Consider the following 21,055-nt stretch of genomic DNA (forward strand, 5'->3'; position numbering starts at 1 on the left):
TACTGTAAGTCCACTTCATTGAAAGCCCAGTAATGTGCCTATCACTCATCATTTATGAATATTTGTGCCGAGCAGCACAGTCTGTGCAGCCATGTTCAGTTATGTTTAATGTAGAGTTATTCTTAAAAAATGGTTTTCTGGATTTGTGTGCCTGTATTACAATCGTCAGATAATCATTGGGAGTTTTTATAATAATTGACTGAATTGTCATCATCATAAAGTTGAATTACAAAAAATAATAACATTTAGATTTTTTTGTTCACTTGAATCACCCAGTTTTATCATTTAATTATCTTGAGATTTAAATCACAAGGTCATTGTCCTGTCCTACATCCCTACGCAAGTCTGGAGTCATATGATGTTTTATTTTTTATTTTTTAATTTATTTAACAAATGTCCTGTATCAGCAAGATACAATTCAGTTTTAGAATTGTAAGTTCAATCTTTGAAATACTGTAGCACTGAGACTGTCTGATGTTTTAAAACCAAGTGATTTGCTCCTGCCTGCATACCCTTAAGTCAGGTGAGCACTAACCTGTCACCTGAGCCCTTTGAGACAGTCAGAGCTGTTAATAATTAACCATCATGACATTATTCTTGGGCTGGACATTACACGTGTTACCAGGGTGCTTCACCAGCCTTGAAATGATTTTTTTTTTTACATGAAAACAACACAAAGACAAAATGTATTGAGTATGTACTTTGTATTCTTGGATTTGCTCTAGAGAAATCCATATACATTAATATACATTACAGTATACATCTGTGTCATGTTTATGATTTTTTTTCTTTTTTTCTTTTGCATGTTAAGTTTAGTAACTGAGACATTAAATAATAATAGACTATGGATCTGACAGTGATGTAAAGGTCAAATGTTGCAGTTGAATCTCCACTAATCGCAGACTGCGGATATTTGTTTCACATCTCTGACAGCACGTAGCAGATCATGGGACCCGTATGCAGGCGGGTTTATAGACTTGATTGGTGCGATTTTGAGGCAGCTGCCTTGTGATCGGTGCCCCATGTCTGTCACTCACCCATCCCGGTCTGTGATTGGTTATTCGTCCATTTCCGCTTCGCTAGCTTGTAGGATTTCTCTTTTTTGTCGTCCTTCTTCTCGTTGAGCTAATCAGTTTCGATCAACTGCTACACCTGCCAGGCGTTTCTCATATTTATCCTCACGCAACAACACTCAACATGGATGATTTTGACATGCTGAACGCGCCCGCCGCTGGGAACGGTGTCGGTTCGGAGGAGGACCCCGCCGCCGCTTTCTTGGCCCAGCAGGAGAGCGAGATCGCGGGGATTGAGAACGACGAAGGCTTCAGCATCCTGGACAGCGGAGAAGTTCCTTCGTCGCTGACAGACTCGAACGGTTTGTGACTCCTGTGGTCGAGTAGAGACAGTTTGCCTCAGCTCACTGATAACACTGTTTGTCTAGTCAGCTTTAATTTTACCGGGTTGTGTGTCCTTTTAACGACAACTGCTCCGTGAAACCTCAGTTTGTTCATAAATGGACCCTGCAGTTGATAATGTTTGAGGTAGCTAGCTGAGCTAGCGTAGCTAACATATTAGCCAAGCGGGCTTAGCTAACGTTAACATTAACCTGTGTCAGTGATATCTTAAATTGACATAAGAACACAATCATATAAAACAAATGCTCGGGCAGATAAGTACATGTGTGTGTGTGTGACGGTTCAGGCCTTAAGTAACGTTTTCAAAATGAATCAGGCTGTGTGATAACATCAGCTCTGCAGTCTGTGGCCGTCTCATTCATTGCTTCCTAGCTAGCTTGCTTGCTGGCTGCTCGACATCTTGTTCATCTGTGTTTGCCAGCCAACCTGACAGCCACAAGAGGAAATTGACGGAGCTTAATGACCTTTGACCAACACTGGCTCATTTCCTTGAAGCTGCAACTTCGTTAAGGTTTAGCAATAGTATTTAGTCAGAGGTGCTGACATGTCACATTATGAAATATGTGTGAATGAAAACCTTGTATCAGCAAGACTGTAAGGCTCCCTGTTTGCTTAGTTCTTGTCATGTTTAAAAGGTCTCTGTTGCTTTTTTCTCAGACTTAATGAATCATGTCTGTTGTTTTATTTGATTTTTCTTTCTTTTATGGCTTCATTCCTAACAGCTGTTTTCCTTTTATATTTGTAGATGGTGCTGTCAACGGAGAGCTTCATGGGGTAATACTTCTTCACATTGTTTTTTTCTTCATAACATATTTCCACAATTCTCTTGTTTGTTCCTCTGTGTTTTATGTGTGACTAAGAGGATTTAGACATCCTCACAGTGCATACACATGTCACCTTGTCCAAACATCTCTGATCTTTTCATCTCTTAATTAGAGCTTTTACATGCGGCCTCTTCAGAGCTATGCGCTTTTGTCTCTGCAAACTCCTCACAGTCTTGTTATCAGTACATCTGTGTTATTGTTTTCAGTAATGCTGTGTTGCATACATATCGCACATTTGCCTTAATGCTGCCCTGTGAAAAGTAGCATATTGTTGGTATTGTCAGTGTTTGATCGCTTTGTGTGGCAAGTAAGCACAACGTTTAAAGAATACTTGTGCGTTATTGTCTCTGCTAGGTGTAAGTCTGAAGGGGATCATGTGTTTCCTAGTGTACATGGGTTTATCCGTCCACAGTCAATCTCAGACACCACTAGACCCTTAAAACTAATATTTATTGCTTACATTTATGACTCCATCCCCAATTACTCTTTCGTAGTTGCAGTGATTCAAAAATAAGTTTTTACCAGCGTCGACTGCTCTGAATTGTCGTAACCAGCTGGCTGCTAGTGGTCACAAGTGATCATTTCTCAGTGATCATCATTTCTAAAAACAAGTAGGTTATAAACAAGCCAATGGTCAAGCCAAATCATCTTCACTTCTTTATATAGATGTAAAACTGAAAGTTGGCAAACCTAAAATGCTAGCAAGAACCCTCCTCGCACAGAATAAACATTGTGCGAGCACAATTACATTAAATGTGACGGGTCAACATTGAGCCAGGAAGTCACTCTGTGAATTGTGATGTTTAGATCAGACCATATGGATAACAAACCATTTGTCTGTGATTTTCTGTCTAAAAAGTTTGGTAATCTGATGGTATGTTTAAAACCTGTTTGATTGTGCAGCTGCTTGTGCTTCTTGATCTTAAAGAGCAACATTACAATTTCTGATAGGAATGATGGCCAAAACCAGAATCATTTTGTAGCAGTGTGATTTCAGTGCGAGTGACCACAGTGGCTTAAATATCTGTCTTTTAGTTCCGCTTCAGCTTCCTTTTCCTCTGCTGTCGTTGCAACATTGCTGCCTTTTGCGCTGTCAGGACTTCTTTCTGGCAGTTACAGGAGCTAAGCTGATAAAACTCAAAGCGGCCAAATGTGGTTTTAATAAAGCCTTTCAAACAGCACACAGCTAACTTTAAGATGAATAATTCATGATGAGAGATTGAATGTGTCCTCACCATATTTCTGTAAATTACACTGGTATAACTAACTAATCATCTCCGCCTTACGTCACCTCCCTTATTTCTCAGGAAAGCAACGGTCCATCAGATGCCTATGCAGCAATCTCCAATGCAGACAGGCTGCAGGCCGAACCTGAAAGCCTACGCAAGTGGAGGGAGGAGCAAAGGGACAGGCTTGAGTTGCTAGGTAAGCACAGTTCCAAGTATTTTTAAAACATTTTTTTTATAAGGAAACAGAAGCGACCATTGCTGTCTGAGATGTGAAGTGAAGGTTGATTTCATGAGCTCTTTGCCAAGTGCTGGAGATTCGAACTCAGCTGGGTTCATTTTTCATAGTATTTGGGCCCGTGTGTCTGTATTCGGCCTTCTGTAAATCCTAATTTTCTTCCATTGTGTCCTACCATTAATCCTTTCTCTTGCTATTCCTTTGCCTCTCCAGATGATAACTCTCGCAAGCAGGAGTCGGAGTGGAAGGAGAAAGCCAAGGTGGAGCTGGAGGAATGGCATGCCAGGCAGAACGAGCAGCTGGAGAAAACCAAAACCAATAACAGGTACTGTCTTCATCAAGGGGTAGAAACAGGACACAAGTATACAACAGTATAGATGAGGGAGAATGATCGGCATCATGTAGGATGTTGCAGTATTTTTAAAAGGGTATTAACAATTCTGAAATAATGGCAGAAGTCACAGGTGAACATTTCACTAAATAATAAGGTTAAGCTTCCAGAAGGAATAGATTTGGGTCCATCTAACCCTTGAGATTTCAAAAAGAAAGTGTCACAGCAGATCACTGTTCCTATACATCCTTGGTGTGAATCCTCCAGTTAACGTGTTCATTCATTGTTGTGGAGGTGCTGCAATGGATCTGCTTAGAAAGAGATAACAGTCATAGTAACAGAAGGCCTTGTTATGTACACGCAGTTTCAGTGATTTTGTTTCCCAGCATGCAGCATTCAATTTAAATCTCTCTCGGCTTCTGAAAGTTTAATTTTACTGTACATTGGATTTATTCATGGTTGTTTAGTGTGTTCATACTGTCGAGTGGCAGAGATGGAAGACTAACCTTTGTAATCTGTGTGCCAGAATGATCTATAAGTAGTCGGATCTCCTGACAGTGCAGCCCACTGACTACAGAGTGTGAGAGACGATACACAGGGCTCCTCCACTCCAATGTGGGTTTGGTTTCCTGCTATTTTTAGTGTCACACAATGGCTCAAGAGAAGCATCTAAGAATATCTTTAGAAAAATAAATATGTAGACACATACACATATTTTTACATTTTTTTTTTTTATATTTAGGAATCTATAGATTTTTTTTACCCTTTATTTGTTACTTTTATTAACACATTTATGGAGCATTCATCAAATTCTTCTGTTGTGGGGATTCTGTGTCTTGATCTGGTTTATGATGAAACCAGTGTGTTTCTTGCTAAACATGTAATATTATTTGAGGATCTATAAAAGACCTCAGGTAACTCATTAATTTGACTTGAATTGACAAAGTTTCTGTTGCAGTTTCTCACACTGTAATGTGATCCTGCTGCCTTATTAATAATAAACTACCTGCAGACACGACTCATGTGGAAACCCGGTGTTGGGACAAATGGATGGTACAGTTAAATAAATTACATAGAAATGGAGAGTTAGGGCTGCAACTAACAATTACTTTCATTATTAATCTTACGTATTTTCCAAACTAATCAATTAATCATGTAGTTTACGCTGTAAAATGTGTAGTAACAGCAGGTCCTTATCTGGAGATAATATTGGTATATCAGGATTGCATGACTAACAGACAAAATATTTGAATTCGACAGTATTTTGCAGTTATTCTCTCACCTTTTATCAATCATGAAGAACTGATCAGCAGAGCTGTGTTAGGGGAGGACAGTGACAGCCTCTATAAGCCTTTGGTACCCTGACACTGCGTTCAGAACTCCCTCCAAAAACCTGAACCTGTAATTATATGCCCCAGCTCATTATTGTGTGGTAACCTATAATGCTTGTGTTTCCATCCTTCTCCCTTTTATCGCTGTCTCTCTTCTCTCCTGCCTTCTTGCTGCTCTGTCGTTGGGGCGGATGTTTGTCCAGGGTGCTGGATGAAGACTTCTACAAGCAGCCCTTCTCTGAGCTCATTGGTTATGTGTATGTTGCTCCAACTAACATCCTCCCTTTTCATCTTCCTTCGCTTTTGTTTCCTCCATAATCATCCACTCCCAGAATCCATACATTGACACCATATTCATCTCATCAGTTAGGGTATTAGTTGCCTTCCCTTGTGTTGCCATGTTTTAATTCATTTTTAAATATTTGAATTTCTAACTGATAGACACGTCATCCAGCTGAATAGTTTTTTTTCAAACATAAACTGCAATAATCATTTTCACCTATTACATCTGCATGTCATTAATGAGTGGATGCCTCAAGATATTTAAACACTAAAGAGAACGCCTGCATGCCACTTCTAGTGTTGTCATGATACAGAAATTTTAAACTTCGATACAATACCTAGCAATATATCGATATTTGACACCATGGGGGAAAAAATTGACACAAAAGTGCATCAAGGGCATCAATTTTAAGGACAAATATAACAAGGCTAAAACATGTAAAAATTACATATGACTTTTCTTTTCATGGCTAGCAGAAAGGACCCCAATGACTGATAGAAACCTCACTTATCACACCTTTTTAGAACTGGTTTACTCTTTTAATCAGGCCTTTAGAAAACATGCATGCCTCAGCTCGCTGTTAGAGAGAAGAGGGAGCGCAGCTGGTACCAAAGCATCAGTCTTGCAGAAAATAAGAAACCAATTCAAATAATCAGAAGCAATATCTTGTATCGAAAAATGGATATTTTTGACAACACTAGACACACACACACACACACACACACACACACACACAGTCATATTCATGGGAATCAAGTTCACACTGTCTTAACTGCCTGTGTTGATTTCTCCTCCATTACTCACTTCTATACTGTTTCCCTTCAAGCCATTTCAGCGAAACATTCTGCAAATACATCACACACATTTCCAACAATTAACACTTGCTTACATTAATTGTACACACTCTCAAAGAAAGTGTTTTGTTTCTGCTTAACATGTTTATTAATGTGAATTTCCCCCAAATTTGATTAATCTAGAAAATGTTACTTGGTAGTAGGATGCTTTTAGATTTGTTTGAAGCAATTGTGTGTTTGTATAATTGGACCTGGGTGTTTGCATCAGTTTCATCTAAATCTTCCTTTAAAGTCTTAGGTGTTGTTTAAAAAATAAGATTTGATTCCACCGCACAATGTGCATAGTTGACATTGTTCTTGGGGCCGGTTCCTTCCTCTGAATATTTGCAAGTCAAACTGCCTCACCCTGACTTCCCACATTCCCAGCTCCAGCCACTCACTGATAGACAGTAAAGATCAGGGAAATGTACATTACCGAATAGAGCTAAACAAATCCCAGTAAATGTGAATCTGAGCTAGACTCACTGAAGCTTTGAATGCAGATGTCATTATTTACAGGGATATCATGAATAGTTTTAGGACAGTATCTAACAGTTTACTACTTAGTTTTCTTAAACCTGCAGATGTCCCGACATGCAGTATTGAGACTAGCACTCACTGCCCCCTCTGTCTGTCTTCTCTCATTCCTTTTAAAAATCAAAGATTCACAGATTTCCATCAATAACAACACTGGTCATATCACAGACACACAACTGCTTCAAACTGACCTGTGTTCATGCTTTGTTAGATTGTTAGCTGCTCTGTAGCTCCTGCTGTCCTTCAGGATGACATGCTAATTTGCCCAGCTAGCTGTCCAGTAGCCTGAGCCGTGCAGCCTTTGGTTATGCTATCAGATTACGTGGGAAAGACTGTTAGCCTGCAATGTGGTGTGCACGTTTTATTTGTTTCTTCTTAGTCATCCACTTTGATTTTGAAGATCACTGTAACACTTGTTATCTGTGTTCAGCTATTTAGTTTAATAACATCGATCAGATTACATATGTTTTGATTTTGAATGTGTTAAGGGGCTCCAGATTATAATGCTTTTCTCCCACAATTAGGGAATTAGGTATTTTGTTGTGTTCTCCAATTATTAGCCGATTATTTTTTTTTATTATGTGCACACCCAAATGCATCTTATATGTGGGATTGACTCAGTATTATAGATATATTCATGGTGTACAATGAGAATGATTCACACCACTTCCTCCTCCTTTTATCTTGTTGGTGTGAGTCTGTGATGGGGGGACACCAGGGGCCTCATTTATTAGCATTCAGTAAGAACAAATGGGCTTGAGTGATGTGAACCACCTCCCACACAAACGGTAGAAATTGAAAAATGGGAAAGGAGAATGAACTCATCTCTGATCAATGCCTATAGAGATCTGGAGAAAATGGGAGCTGGCCACATGAACTGGAAGTTTTATGTAATAATGTGCTTGCGTTTCAGCTTCATTTGTTAGAAAATGATCTACAGTTTTACAAATGAGACCCCTGCCCATTATGCATAATGACACAAGGCAGCATTCACAGATAAATACATCAAACCAAAGGCTGCACAGTAATGATTTTGTAGAACACTTTTGAAGACCCCCAAAAAAAGGAATTTTAAAAATGTCGCTTTTTGCATGCTGGCTTTCAACATCTGCATTGGCTCATTTTTGTTGTCTTTCATTTCGTCCCCTCCCTTCTCTCTCTCTTTCTCTCTTCTAAATTCTGACTTGTGAAACTGTTTCTCCCTGTTTTCTTTTCCTATGCACCTTAAAGCACACACATTAACCATCCTTGCTACCGCCTAGACCAGTTAAGTAAAAATACAAAACCCCAGAAACTTCCAAACACTCTTTATTCTTGACAGGGGATAGATGCAGTTCTTTGTGTGTGTGTGTGCGTGTGTGTGTCTCTTAGATAATTATACGTTGTACAGATACCCAGTTTACTGTCCCAACAGTTTAATCCACTGCCTAGATAGTTTTGTTAAAAATGTCCCTCCTGTGATGTTGTGGTCCTTCTAGTCCCTTTTTGTGTATGTGTAGTTGGTTGTGACAGTGAATGTTCATTGGCTTCTCATCCCCATTTTGCTTTGTGTACTGTGTTGTAGTCAGTATCGGAGTTTGTGCTTGCAGGTTGGGTGGGGAATAGGAAAAAAAGAAGTGGAAAAGTACCATGGCAGTGGAATTGTTAAGATCGTGGGTGGGGTGTGAATAGGGCTTATGTTTGTTTAGCCGTAATCTGTGGCTTGCATCTCAAAATGTCTTGTGATAGTGGCACTTATCCATTTTCAGTTATAAGTTGTCTTTTCTTTTCTTTTGTGTTTTAACTTCAAGTGTTTTGTAGCAAGCCTTGTAGTGTAAATGTCCATTTTTCTTTCTTTGTTTTGTTTGATAGATGGTTAAAAAACACCTCAGCCTTCACCAGGAAGACATTAATTGATCTGTTCCACAATTACGACACATGAAATCAAAATAAACTCATTGTTTGCCACACCTCCAAATAGCCTGCTTCTCAGCTGCAGCACAATGCATGGCTAAGGCCCAGCAGTGCTTCCAGCTCTTTTGGGTTTGGTTAAAAAAACAGAACTTGCCGTTATTGTTCCTTTTTTAAATCAAGGACAAGTATATAGATGAGCTCATCATCCCTATACGTGGTTCTTGCTGTTGAAAGAGAACATTGTAGAAATGCAACCGCTGGGCAAGTAGAAGTGCGAGGGTGTGGGCAAGCTCCCCTCCCCCAGTTCTGTACAGAACTGCATTTTTAACCAACCAAAAAACGCTTGTCAGATCTTACAGTTTCTTTGTTTAGCTTTGGTTTGTTTTCTTTCTTTGGATTTCTCATCAGTGTTTTGTTCGTACCTCCCTTTACTGTTGTGGAGAGTCAAAAAACAGGTGACTGTACTGTATTGTGTAAGCTGAGTTGGGGGCATGCCACACGTAATGAAACTGTTGTAGCTTGTTTATCTTTGTGGGTGTAAAGACAGATGGATGTCCATTATCTATGTGGTGATTGGACTGTCCTGAGGTAGACTCTGCTGAACCAACACCAAGGCAACGGAGAAAAACTGACTTTTATGGCATGTAGAGATTCAATAGATTTAAGGAGCATTTCAATTGAAATGTTCTCCACTGTAATCTCTTTTATGAATGCATCCATCATGCCAGAGTCGACACCGTGGAGCTAAAAGAAGCGCAATGACATTTTCCACCAGAACTTGTGTGTGTTGGGGATCAGCAGAGGACTTTCTCAGGGATGTATGTGTACCGTGGCGTATCTTACCTTTTCCTCCATTAATTGTTTTCTGTTCCATGTCCTGTCCTTCTCCTCTCCCCTTTCGCACGTAGGGCGGCTGAAGAGGCCATGATTTCGGATTTGGATGAGAACAACCCAGGCACGGAGTGGGAACGGGTGGCTCGGCTCTGCGACTTCAACCCCAAGTCCAGCAAGCAGGCCAAAGACGTGTCCCGAATGCGCTCCGTCCTCATCTCCCTGAAGCAGTCCCCGCTAGTCCGCTAGGCAGCCAAGGCTGAAAAAGGTGTCATTCCATATCAACCTCTGTCACCACATACCAATCCAACCCAACTCCCCATGTCCAAACATCTATATTCTGAAGACCAGGGGACTCAAACCCCTTCTGTCCGCATCTGTTTGCCATGCACAGCCCCGTGGATGGATATAGCCAGTGGTCCTACCTTCTTCTATATCCTCCTGGCTGGGCTGTAGAGATTAACCTTGAAGCACCAGCTCACCATTTTCTGCCCCTGAAAGGTTTTCCCCTGTGTGCACCGCTTCCACAGACCAATCAAGACCTCGTAAATCCTCTTTTGCATTGGTTAACATACTGACATCAACACCAGGTCTGATGTTCTGTGGTGCTGTGTAACACTTGTGTAAGAGTGGTGAGACACTAAAAGGGAAGGGTTGTTTGTGTGGGCCTACAGCTACACTACAGCCTGCTTCACATGGCCCCCAAACAATATGATTCTCCTGATGCTGTACTCTCTTAATATGTCAAACTGGTTGGTTGATGTTTGTTTTATTCACCTCCTGCCCTCCAACACATCGCCTCATGTTTCCCCATCCTTCCAAAAAGTCACTTGAGAAGTTTTTCTTTATTGTTGTTTTTTTAAGGACCAATCTCGCAGACGAACTCCAAATTCAGTGTGTGTACTTTGAACTGTGTGTGTAGAGCCTGCTTGTGGCATATTGCGTTACATTATTCCAATCTATGCATTTCCTTTTGAAAAGCCTCTCCCCTTTCAAGTCAGGAACTGAACGAAGTCCGGTCATTACAATAAATGTGACCCATTTGTGTGCGTGTTTAAACCTCAACAGCGTGTGTGTACGTACTCTATTCGTGTACCTAATGTACATATACAGAAGGCAATATATATACAGTATATAAAACGTTTATGTCACTGAAATTAGACAGTTGTGGTTTTAAATAACTAGATATTAGCCAGCTGTTGCTTGACCATGCGTGTTCATTGTCCATTTGATTTCAATATCAGTAAAAAGTGAATGAAATTTGGTGTCTTGTCATTCTTCTCTGTGGTTGAGGAATATGGCTGCAATCAATTAACTGAAATGTTTCTTATCCTTATCTTAATTGATTTGAGTTCACAAGGAGGCAGAGTACCTCCCCAACCGACACAGCTCTGAGCCTAGTGTTGCTTTTTGCTGCTGGGTAGTGTCCGGTGATTTGATTATAGCTGTGCCAATTTTCTATCAAGTCATTTACCCACAGTGAATCATCAACTGACTGCAGTTCCCTTGAAAAATTAGTTACGCTTTTTTTTCAGTTTCTTGTCTTGGTTTCACAGTGCTTTCATTATTCTTGTTTTCTTGTAATTCTGAGAAAACAGTTTTGCTGCAGAAAACTGAGGGAGAAATTATGTTGACGCTTGTTTGGATGTTCTACAAATGGCCAAAATCAGTCTTGGAAAGAAAGGGAGAGACCAAAACTAATTTACCTACACAAAACATTACATCATAATAAGGTTATGCAAAAAATGTGCAAAATCACCCTGGTATCCCGATTTAAAAAAAACAAAAGTGCTCTCTAATATGCACACATGGTAGATAAATCACAACAAACCCTCTAAGGGTGTTCTTCCAGTGGAGAAAATGAGATGCCGTGCCACATGATGGAAGACTGAAACTTGCAAAATCATAAATAATTAAAGACATAATACTAAAATAGTTTAATATGTGACTGAATCCACAAACCATGAGGCAATTTAAATCAAGGCATTAATTGATTTTAAAAAAAAAACATTAATAAATATAATAGAAACATTGTTTTTATTAAATTAGAACATAAATAGAATTAATACAAAGTTTAACTTAAAAGACAAAAGAAAAAGAAAAACACGATACGTAAAGGACAATTTACTTATGTTTTTGTAAGACGGAAGGCTGTCACCCCATGACAACACTCCTGTTTGATATGTATAATATATATTTGTATATTTAAACACATGTAAATGTATATGGTTTTGATGTCCCTCAGTGTGTTACACTATGATGCATATTTTCTGTACCTGTATACTGTATATTCTGTTGTTGCTGTTTTGGGAGTTGTTTTTGTTTGATATCAAACATTTAATATTCCAGAAGATCATGCATTCATTTATACACAGTCCCTCAGAAGTGCCATATTCATATCTTGGGAAATATTTGAATCTCCAACAAAATAAAAACAGAGCTCTTTGGTGTTGAGCAATGAGCTGAGTCACCCGCTGAAAGGTATCTACCAGGTAAGATAATCTGTTCATTTATTGATTCCCTCCTGGGAGAAATTTGCAGATATGTGCCTGTTTGCCTTGGCATTATTTTCATGCCACTCTTCCTGTTGTCAAATGCCATTCGGTTCACCTACAAACCCCAGGACGAGACGATGGAATGGGCCACTGAAATGTTTTAGGTTTAAAGGGATAGTTAGGTTCAACTGTCAAACGTCCGTATCCCTCCGCATTAGCGCAACTGCGTAGGGATACAGAGGTTCTACGGTTGAGAGAATGTAGTGCCAAAAGAAAGGGCGGTCTGACGGTGATGTAAAGCGGTGTGAATTTTCGCTTTACAATGTACACTTGAACTGTTATAGATTTTTTAAGGTGAGCCTTGTTTTAGGTGGTTTATTTTGCTTTTTCTCTGGACCCCGTTCACTGCAGTACAAAGCTGAGCATCTGGGCTGGAGCGGCTCTCTACTTCTCCAAACTGAGGCTGTGCTGACCGGTGATTACGGTAGGGAACAGATTGACTATAGATATGTAATTTATATGACCCCACTTCAAAAAACCCGAACTATCCCTTTAAGTTTTTGTTCGTGATCTCTAAATGGCAGAGTGTGAGAACTGCAATCCTTTCGGTGGATAATCCTTGTTTACCAAGAAATTGGGTGTGTGTACCTGAACCTGAAAAGAGCAGCGGGATCCCTCAAGCTTACTATAAAAGGCATCGCCTGACATTCTGCCATTCCTCATTCCTGCTCATTTGCTTACATCTATCTGACGTCTCCTAACTCCTGCTCTTACAATTCACTCAACACCGAACGTTCTCCATCTCCAGAATGCCTCTGCAGTTTGAACTCTGTCCCGGTAGGATGATCGGGGACTCCCATCCATGCTTCATCATTGCTGAAATCGGTCAGAACCATCAGGGAGACATTGAGATTGCTAAGAAAATGATCAAGATGGCAAAGGTAAATAAAGGAGGTGAAACTGTGCCAAAATATCACTTTGCACTTTGCTTCTCTTCTGCCCCTCTCATCTCCTGTCTTCTCAGGACTGTGGTGCTGATTGTGCCAAATTCCAGAAGAGCGAATTAGAGTTCAAATTCAGCAAGAAAGCCTTGGAACGCCCGTACAACTCAAAGCACTCCTGCGAGAAGAACTGCCACGATAAGGTCGGTTTGACTCATTCTCATCATATCACAAGCCAGTCATTGTCTGGTTGTCGAGTTTACCTCCATGAGATAGGGATCCAGTTGTTATCTTGTATGATTGTAAAAATTTACAAGCTCCTTGAAAGCCATTTATGCTGTGTCTCTGGGGAGGAGTGTTTCATTCTCACTGTCCCTTAAACGCGCTTATTCTGTTTCTTTGTCTTCCTGAGTTTCCTGACGTTGCTTTGCATGCCAAAGCATGTTGTAGCTCTGTTTTTAAAGGTGCTGTTGTGAATAAAGTTGAATAGTTGAATAAAGTTATTGTTTCTCAACTGCTGTTTTCTGCATGTGCACACTAACCACCATCACAAAATGATAAACAGGATTTGAAGTTTCAGCTTGCTAACCAGCTAGCCCCTAGCTACTTCACTACCAACACAACCCCGGTGCTCTGAGCTCCCAGTCCGGGCAGATGCAGCTAATACCTGATTTTGTTTCTTTCTTCTCTCTCTTATTTATTTATTTATTTGTTTTTTGCTCCAGTTGGGTAAGTCGGTGGTGGCTAAGGGAGCCATCCTGAAAGGCACGGTGCTGAGCCTGGACATGTTAGCAGTGAAGGTTGGCGAGCCAAAGGGCATCCCTCCAGAGGACATGCAGAAGCTGGTGGGCAAGAAGATGAGAACGGACGTGGAGGATGATGACAGCATCTTGGTGGACATGATAGAATAAAGCATCCTCAACGAAGGTTGGGAGATGGAGGCGGATGGAGAGGGAGAGAGAAGGAAAGAAAGCAATGAGAGACGGAGAGAGGCAGACCGGTATTAGGAGAACAGACTGTTGCAGTGTGTGAACAGAATGAGGTACAGAAAAGAAAATGAGACGCAATAAAAAGGGAGGAACAGAAGTTTGAAGCCCCCATGTTGGAGTGAAAGAGAAAGGCGAGAGGGGAGAAAAAGGCAGTTAGAGAAAGCTAAATTACACTGAGGATGAACAGATGTGAATAGGTCTTAAAATAACTCCACATGACGATAATCTGAGGAGGGTATGTTGGTGAGAAATGTTACAACAGCCTGTAATTGCAGGGTGTGGCTTCCGGCATGACATATGTGGGATGTGAAGCCCAATGTGGATTCTCCATGATGTGATGTCAAAAGTTATAAATCATCAACTTATATATCATCCAACACTGTCATTTCAGTGACGCATGGCCCCTCTGAGCCCTATCCCCCATTCACACATCACAGCTGTAATGCAGATGCATGCAAATATTAACAGGTAAAGTCAACTGTGTTTGCATCCCTGCACTGTTTGCTTACTGTGTGCCACTGTCAAAATTAAGAAATGCCCTGTGGCAGGCTTGTTAAAGTAGTATCTGTCTCCGTGTACAGTGATCTGTCCCTGCCTGATTTTCCAAGCAGTTAATCATAAAAAAGTGGGATGTTTGGTTACATATGTATTGAAATAGTTTGCACTGTAATTATATACAGTACTTGTATTTGTGGGGAATGATAATGAGGATTATATTCTTCTGTTCTTGGAGCCACATGTGGCACTTAAATAGTAATCAGTGCTTCTCAAATGTTAATCTTGTAAATTAAAGAGTGGAAAAAGCCTTTTGTTTTTGTATTTTTGTCTCAATTTCGCAGTTCGCAGTGACAAATATGATAGTGGTGGATAGTTCACAGGTGTGGCTCAGGTTGACCAGGTTCCAGCAGACCAAATGTGGATCATCTCCCCTGGTGCTGCCATGTTCAAAAAAGTGCAGCAAACATGCCCTCTTGGATGTCCCTGTGGTGGATAAAACATGCTAAAGTGCCCTTTAGGTTGCCCTTCCAGCAGACTTAAGGTGGTGGGGTGCACTCTAGGGTGCCCATCCAGGGCCATTTTTGGTTTTCTGACTTTTACATTTTTCATTATCATTATTTTTTACCCATTTGTTTTTATGATCTTATTTCATTTAATTTTTGGGTTGCATTTTGAAGCCACGTGGTGAAGTGTCTTTTCTACACCCACTCCTTCGTCCACCTGTCAAACATTCGCTGAAGTTTTATGCTTTTATTTTTTAAGTGCATCCGGCTATTACGTTGAACTACAAACCGGAAGTCCGTGCACATCCTGGTTGCTCAGCACGTTAACGGTTCCGGTCGGCTTCTCCAGGCACAAGTCACCGCTGCCCCTCCGTCCACTCCTCTGCAAATTAATAACATTTTCCAAGGGTTACTTGTTTCCTTTTCTTTGTTAAACATGCCTCTAAAGTTTGAGCTGTGTCCCGGTCGAATGATCGGAGGGAACCATCCGTGCTTCATCATTGCCGAAATTGGACAAAACCACCAGGGAGACATTGAGATTGCCAAGAAAATGATCAAAATGGCAAAGGTAATAAACTTGACACGTGTGGCTTTATTCTCAACGTGAATAAGTAAGCTTTTCATTTTTTTTAAAAAATCTGTACACTCGCGCAGGAAAGATTGTGCTCAGAACTTAATTTAAAAATGTGCCAGTTTAACATTCTGGTCGTCGCACCGCCCTCTTCTGAATCGTTACTCTGAATGAATTATACACTGAGCTACTGTGTGTTTATCGGTCATAATGCCTGAACTAGCAGTTCGGATATGAGCTGCTTGTTAACATGCAATAGGTTCCGTACGATTTTTGTAAAAAGATTTTCAGGTATGTTGTCCAATATTAAATTGCCAGATTTGTGAGTGGAGTTTGGTGTGCTAATTCATGCCTGGCACATAGTGGCCGTTATAGGACACTGTATCACTCCCGAAGACACACTATTTAGTTCAACTACCCCGCAGACATCAAGGAAGACATAGACATATGTGCACAGGGCTCCAGATGGCGACCGAAATATGAGACAGTGCGACCAGTGAATTTGTGTTTTTTTTTTTCACACTGGTAACCGGAAGGGGCGAATCAAATAATCTGCTGTTACAGGTGGCAGGCTAATGTGTGTGATAGAGGCAGGGAATGGGGAATGGAACTGTAAGTGGCTAATGTGTGGTTGTTCCGACTGCGACAGGAGAAGGTTTCACTTTCAGCAAAACGAACTCTTGACGCTTAATTTCACCCCGATAAACCGAGTAGCGTGTACCGGACTGTTGACTGTGTCTTGTGATGTGAAACCACGTGTGATCATAGAAAACTGCGGGATGTTATACCTCGGGGCTACACAAGAGACAGTAATCATTTGATCTGACTTCACTATGTATGTGTCAGCTGCAGAGGCTTATGGTCCATACCGGTGCCTTAGGTAGTGACCTCTAGAATAAATCATAGAATGAATCATTACTGCTCAATATGTTTTCCGAGCCTCCCATCTTCGTCCAAACTCACGTATCTTCTCCTTCACAGGACTGTGGCGCTGATTGTGCCAAATTCCAGAAGAGTGAATTAGAGTACAAATTCAACAAGCGAGCTCTGGCGCGCCCCTACACCTCCAAACACTCCTGGGGCAAAACCTACGGGGAACACAAGCGCCATCTGGAGTTCAGCCATGAGCAGTACAGGGAGCTGCAGAAATATGCCGAGGAGGTGGGGATCTTCTTCACCGCCTCGGGCATGGATGAGGTAAGAGAAAGACTTCCGATGAAGGCTTAATGGTTTTCGTATCGGGTTTAACTTTAACCTGAACTTCTTCTGTCTGCAGATGGCAGTGGAGTTCCTCCATGAGCTCAATGTGCCTTTTTTCAAAGTGGGCTCTGGAGATACCAACAACTTCCCCTACCTGGAGAAGACTGCCAAGAAAGGTGGGAGTAGACAAGTAAAGTAATAAAGTAGTACAAACTTTAACACAGTGATACAGGAATATGCAAAGTGTACAAAACACATACTAATGTGCAGTGAACAAAAGAAGAACAAGGGCTCGAATGTGTTTGCCCTCAGTTGAAACAGGTGAAGTGAGGTCAAAGATTTCATCAGCAGGTCAGTCTGGTCTGTGTGGTCGTTATGATCAACAGGGACTCATTAGGGGTGAAGAGCAGCGTTGCATTTAGTCCTCTGCCCATGTCAGAGATGATGTTTATCAGGCTGTTGTCTGTGTCAGGACGTCCCATGGTGGTGTCCAGCGGGATGCAGTCCATGGAGACGATGCGTCGGGTCTACAAAACGGTGAAGGAGCACAACCAGAACTTTGCCATCCTGCAGTGCACCAGCGCCTACCCTCTGGAAGCTGAGGATGTCAACCTCAGAGTGATAACGGTGAGAGGAATACATGAAAGAGTGTAACAGAGGGGTTGGATTAGAATACAGTCGATGTTTATTGATGTCATAACCGAGCTGAGTTTTCAAGGGATCCATACATACATGTTTTGTTGCACTTTGTGCATTGCACCTAAAATGGTGTTAGATTAAAGATTAAACCTCCTGTTTTGTTGAATGTCCATGTGATGTAAAAAGTACGGGAAGTCATACTTGAGTAAAAGTAAAGGTAATGTGTTGATATATTACTTTAGTAAAATAGGAGGACAAATAGCACTTGAGTTAAGGCCTCAGTATCTGATATTACAAATTAAGTATTAAGTATCAAAAGCCATGTATTGTCAATAAATGTAAAATGAGTATTAAAAGGACAATTAAGATTAAATCCATATCCATTTATACAGATGTATGCATATACTATCATCCAATTATCGAATCCGATACTCAGAATTTTTCCAATTGTTGGAATCTGTGTTTATTTTCAGATTGCTGATGAAAGTAATCCATTTGGAAATGCTCTACTTTTGCTCAAATGGCAAACTGCAAAGTAACTTGTACTAAAGTTGTTGAAATATGTAGTGTTGAGTCGGAAGTATGAAAGTTGCCTCCAAAATTTAGTTGAGTAGTATAAAGTATAAAACAGCAAAAAAATGGAAATACTATGACCTCAGAATTGCACTTGAGCACAGTCGTATTTGAGTGAATGTGCTGTACTGTAAAATGTATCATCATCCCATCGCCAGGATTTCCTCACATCAGACAGAGACAGGCTATATCCCGTTTTTATGTGAGGCTAAACTAACCAGCAGCTGTCTCAAATCAAATATGGCGGTCGTCTCTAACGCTGAGCGAGAAAGCAAACAAGCATATTACCCAAAATGTCAAACTGGTCCTTTTAACGGTAACACTTATCCCTCCCGCTTGTCAACTACAGGAATACCAGAAGGAATTTCCAGATATTCCCATCGGGTATTCCGGCCACGAGTCTGGGATCAATATTTCAGTTGCTGCTGTTGCTTTGGGGGCAAAGGTCATTGAGCGTCATGTGACCTTGGACAAGACGTGGAAAGGAAGTGACCACTCGGCCTCGCTGGAGCCCTCTGAGCTGACCGAGCTGGTTCGCTCCATCCGCCTGGTGGAGAGGGCGCTGGGGAGCGGCATCAAGCAGATGTTACCCTGTGAGAAGCCGTGCCATGATAAGGTGAGATATCCACCCCACCAGAAAATACACAAAATGTTAAAAATGTATGTTTTTATCTCGCTGGAGTGACATTTCAGTGTTTAGAAAGGCAGTCGTTTGTTTCAACTTTGAGCTACAAGAACGATAATAACGTCAGTCCCTTCCGTCTTTCTCTTCCAGCTCGGTAAGTCGGTGGTGGCCAAGGTCAAGATCCCCAAAGGGACGGTCCTGACTCTGGACATGCTGACAGTAAAGGTGGCCGAGCCCATGGGCGTCTTTGCCGAGGACATCTTCCAGCTGGTCGGCAAGAAGGTGATGGAGGACGTGGAGGAGGATGAGAGTGTCACGCCGGAGGTGGTGGACAGCTACGGCAAGAAGGCCAAATGTTGAGGAGGGCGGAGAGTTTGGAAATGAGTCGTGAAAAAGGTACTTAATGTCAGAGGAGATTAAATCGACTCCTTTGGGGATAATTACGATGAAACATAATGTGACACAGGCAGGAGGGTCCTGGTCAAGGAAGCCAAGGAAGATCAGAACTTGTTGCATAATTGGACATGAAGTGGTCTGAGAGTTTCAGTGTATAACTGCTGTTCAAACATGATTATTTTTGCTCAAATTACTCATTTGTTCTCCTTTGCCAAAGTATTTTTAATGTATTAATGTTCCAAAAGCCGCCTTAACTTCACACACTAACGTTTTTGGCAAACAGGCTCTTGGATAAACCTGCCATGATCTGACAAGATGCTCAGCAGCAGTTTCAGCTCTGTGGTCAGCACACGTCCAGTTGTTACTGTTAACTGTCTCAACACTCTTTGCACCGCAGACACAACTGTGAGATCACAGAGCCTGCTTGCCAAACAGTCAGCGGACTCATCTTGGACCACTGAGCTGTTATGATTGTCACCCAGTGCCACGATGCCTTTAGTAATCAATGTTTGTGGTGTCAGGCAGGCGCAGCCTCTTCATAACATTTTTTTTTCTGGAGCCAGATGCATAAAACTTGAAGTTCCATAGACTGTCTGCATCAAATGCATGAAGTCATGTGTATGCATTTTCTTAAAAACACTACTTTGTGCCCACACACAAATAATCTGTTATTGTCACAAATCAGACTCCTGTTTGTCACCAACAGGTTGTAATTGTGCTTTCAGGATGAAAGATATTCATGTTCTCTGTTGAAATCAAAGATGTTCTGAAAAGATGAAGCCTCCAAATAAAATATTGTCCATATTCCCCTCGTGATGTTTTCTGTCTCTAAGCAGCAGTACTTTGGTGTTGAGTTAAGCATGCAATGTCACAGTAGATTCTATAAATGGTATATAGTCAGTATCTTTCTGTGGTACTCTATATCATAGTATAACATAATACACATTGTACACTGCTGCCATTTACCATCTACGCTGAAAATATTCTCAAATGTGATCTTAGAACCTAAAAGTCTTCACAGGAAGAGACTCATTTCTGCTAAAATGCAACAAGAGTTTATACATCTTTCAGAGCTTATACATCCTTAAATCAGACTTCATCCCCAGCTGTTTGTTAAACTTCTCCAACACTGTGGAGGACTGAACATGCCAAAATCAGAAATGACAAAAGAAACAAAAAGCTCAATAAACACATTTATTTATTTATAAATGTGTGTATTTTAATATGTTTGTGGAAATAAAAAGACATGCAAACAGAAAATAATCCAGGAATACATTTGTAAATAGATTAATTCAAAAGTGAAAAGAAAACATTAAGAGGAAAAACAAATAGATAGTGACAAACTAAAGCAGTTTATGTCACCTTTCATATATTAATTAATGGCTGCCTTTGTTTTTTATATTATTTTGGGGGCATTTAATGGTATAATTTATTGCACCATTTTTTTTATTTCTGATGTTGACCTCCATACTTAGTACATGCTGATTGAGACCATGTCCATGTTTTTCTACAAACAATGTTACATGTAAGAGGAGGGAGCTGCTCCTTTAGCCTGCAATTCTGAGAATCTCCACCTGCATGGTGTTGTTCTCTCCGAGTGTTGGCTCGGCCCAGTGGTTGGTTACTTGAGGCCACGTCGTGCCCGTTGGTTGGCAGACAGGCACTGTCAGCTAGGTGAGTTAATATCCTCGGTTGCCCTGAAACAGAAGCAGGCAGCCGTGTCCTTTATCAGTCGTCCTCAGGTGTACAGTGAATCCCTGTTGCATCACGCTGGTCATGGTCTGTAAGAGGCTTGTGTCGAACTAAAGCAGATCACATCCTGATAGATGACACTGCAAATCTGATTGGTGCAATGAGGTTATGTGAGCTGATGTTTTAAAGTG

The 21,055-nt window shown here is 41.0% G+C and overlaps 3 protein-coding genes across 6 annotated transcripts; all 3 read left to right on the forward strand.

The window, feature by feature from the left end:
• Positions 1 to 1,065: 1,065 nt before the first annotated feature.
• clta (clathrin, light chain A) lies at positions 1,066 to 11,002 on the forward strand. 2 transcript variants are annotated; one of them, XM_037094305.1, is made up of 7 exons: positions 1,066 to 1,375; positions 2,161 to 2,189; positions 3,547 to 3,664; positions 3,917 to 4,028; positions 5,569 to 5,622; positions 8,249 to 8,284; positions 9,820 to 11,002. In XM_037094305.1, the coding sequence occupies exons 1-7, from the start codon at positions 1,198 to 1,200 to the stop codon at positions 9,989 to 9,991; spliced, it is 699 nt and encodes a 232-aa protein (XP_036950200.1). In that variant the 5' UTR covers positions 1,066 to 1,197; the 3' UTR covers positions 9,992 to 11,002. The 2 variants fall into 2 exon arrangements, with proteins under 2 accessions (XP_036950200.1, XP_036950207.1); XM_037094312.1 differs by lacking the exons at positions 5,569 to 5,622; positions 8,249 to 8,284 and having other exon boundaries at positions 1,073 to 1,375.
• Positions 11,003 to 11,131: 129 nt separating this feature from the next.
• Positions 11,132 to 14,971, forward strand: LOC119017583 (sialic acid synthase-like). 2 transcript variants are annotated; one of them, XM_037094324.1, is made up of 5 exons: positions 11,132 to 12,234; positions 12,649 to 12,721; positions 13,046 to 13,178; positions 13,262 to 13,381; positions 13,904 to 14,971. In XM_037094324.1, the coding sequence occupies exons 3-5, from the start codon at positions 13,047 to 13,049 to the stop codon at positions 14,087 to 14,089; spliced, it is 438 nt and encodes a 145-aa protein (XP_036950219.1). In that variant the 5' UTR covers positions 11,132 to 12,234; positions 12,649 to 12,721; position 13,046; the 3' UTR covers positions 14,090 to 14,971. The 2 variants fall into 2 exon arrangements, with proteins under 2 accessions (XP_036950219.1, XP_036950227.1); XM_037094332.1 differs by lacking the exon at positions 12,649 to 12,721.
• A 481-nt stretch (positions 14,972 to 15,452) lies between these two features.
• Positions 15,453 to 19,976, forward strand: LOC119028006 (sialic acid synthase-like). Of its 2 annotated transcripts, none has more exons than XM_037113466.1 (6): positions 15,453 to 15,736; positions 16,721 to 16,936; positions 17,016 to 17,115; positions 17,412 to 17,566; positions 18,501 to 18,767; positions 18,927 to 19,976. In XM_037113466.1, exons 1-6 carry the CDS (start codon positions 15,605 to 15,607, stop codon positions 19,134 to 19,136), a joined length of 1,080 nt encoding a protein of 359 aa, XP_036969361.1. In that variant the 5' UTR covers positions 15,453 to 15,604; the 3' UTR covers positions 19,137 to 19,976. The 2 variants fall into 2 exon arrangements, with proteins under 2 accessions (XP_036969361.1, XP_036969367.1); XM_037113472.1 differs by lacking the exon at positions 15,453 to 15,736 and adding an exon at positions 16,234 to 16,351.
• Positions 19,977 to 21,055: the final 1,079 nt, after the last annotated feature.

Source organism: Acanthopagrus latus, chromosome 1 (assembly GCF_904848185.1).
Source record: "Acanthopagrus latus isolate v.2019 chromosome 1, fAcaLat1.1, whole genome shotgun sequence".
NCBI lineage: Eukaryota > Metazoa > Chordata > Actinopteri > Spariformes > Sparidae > Acanthopagrus > Acanthopagrus latus.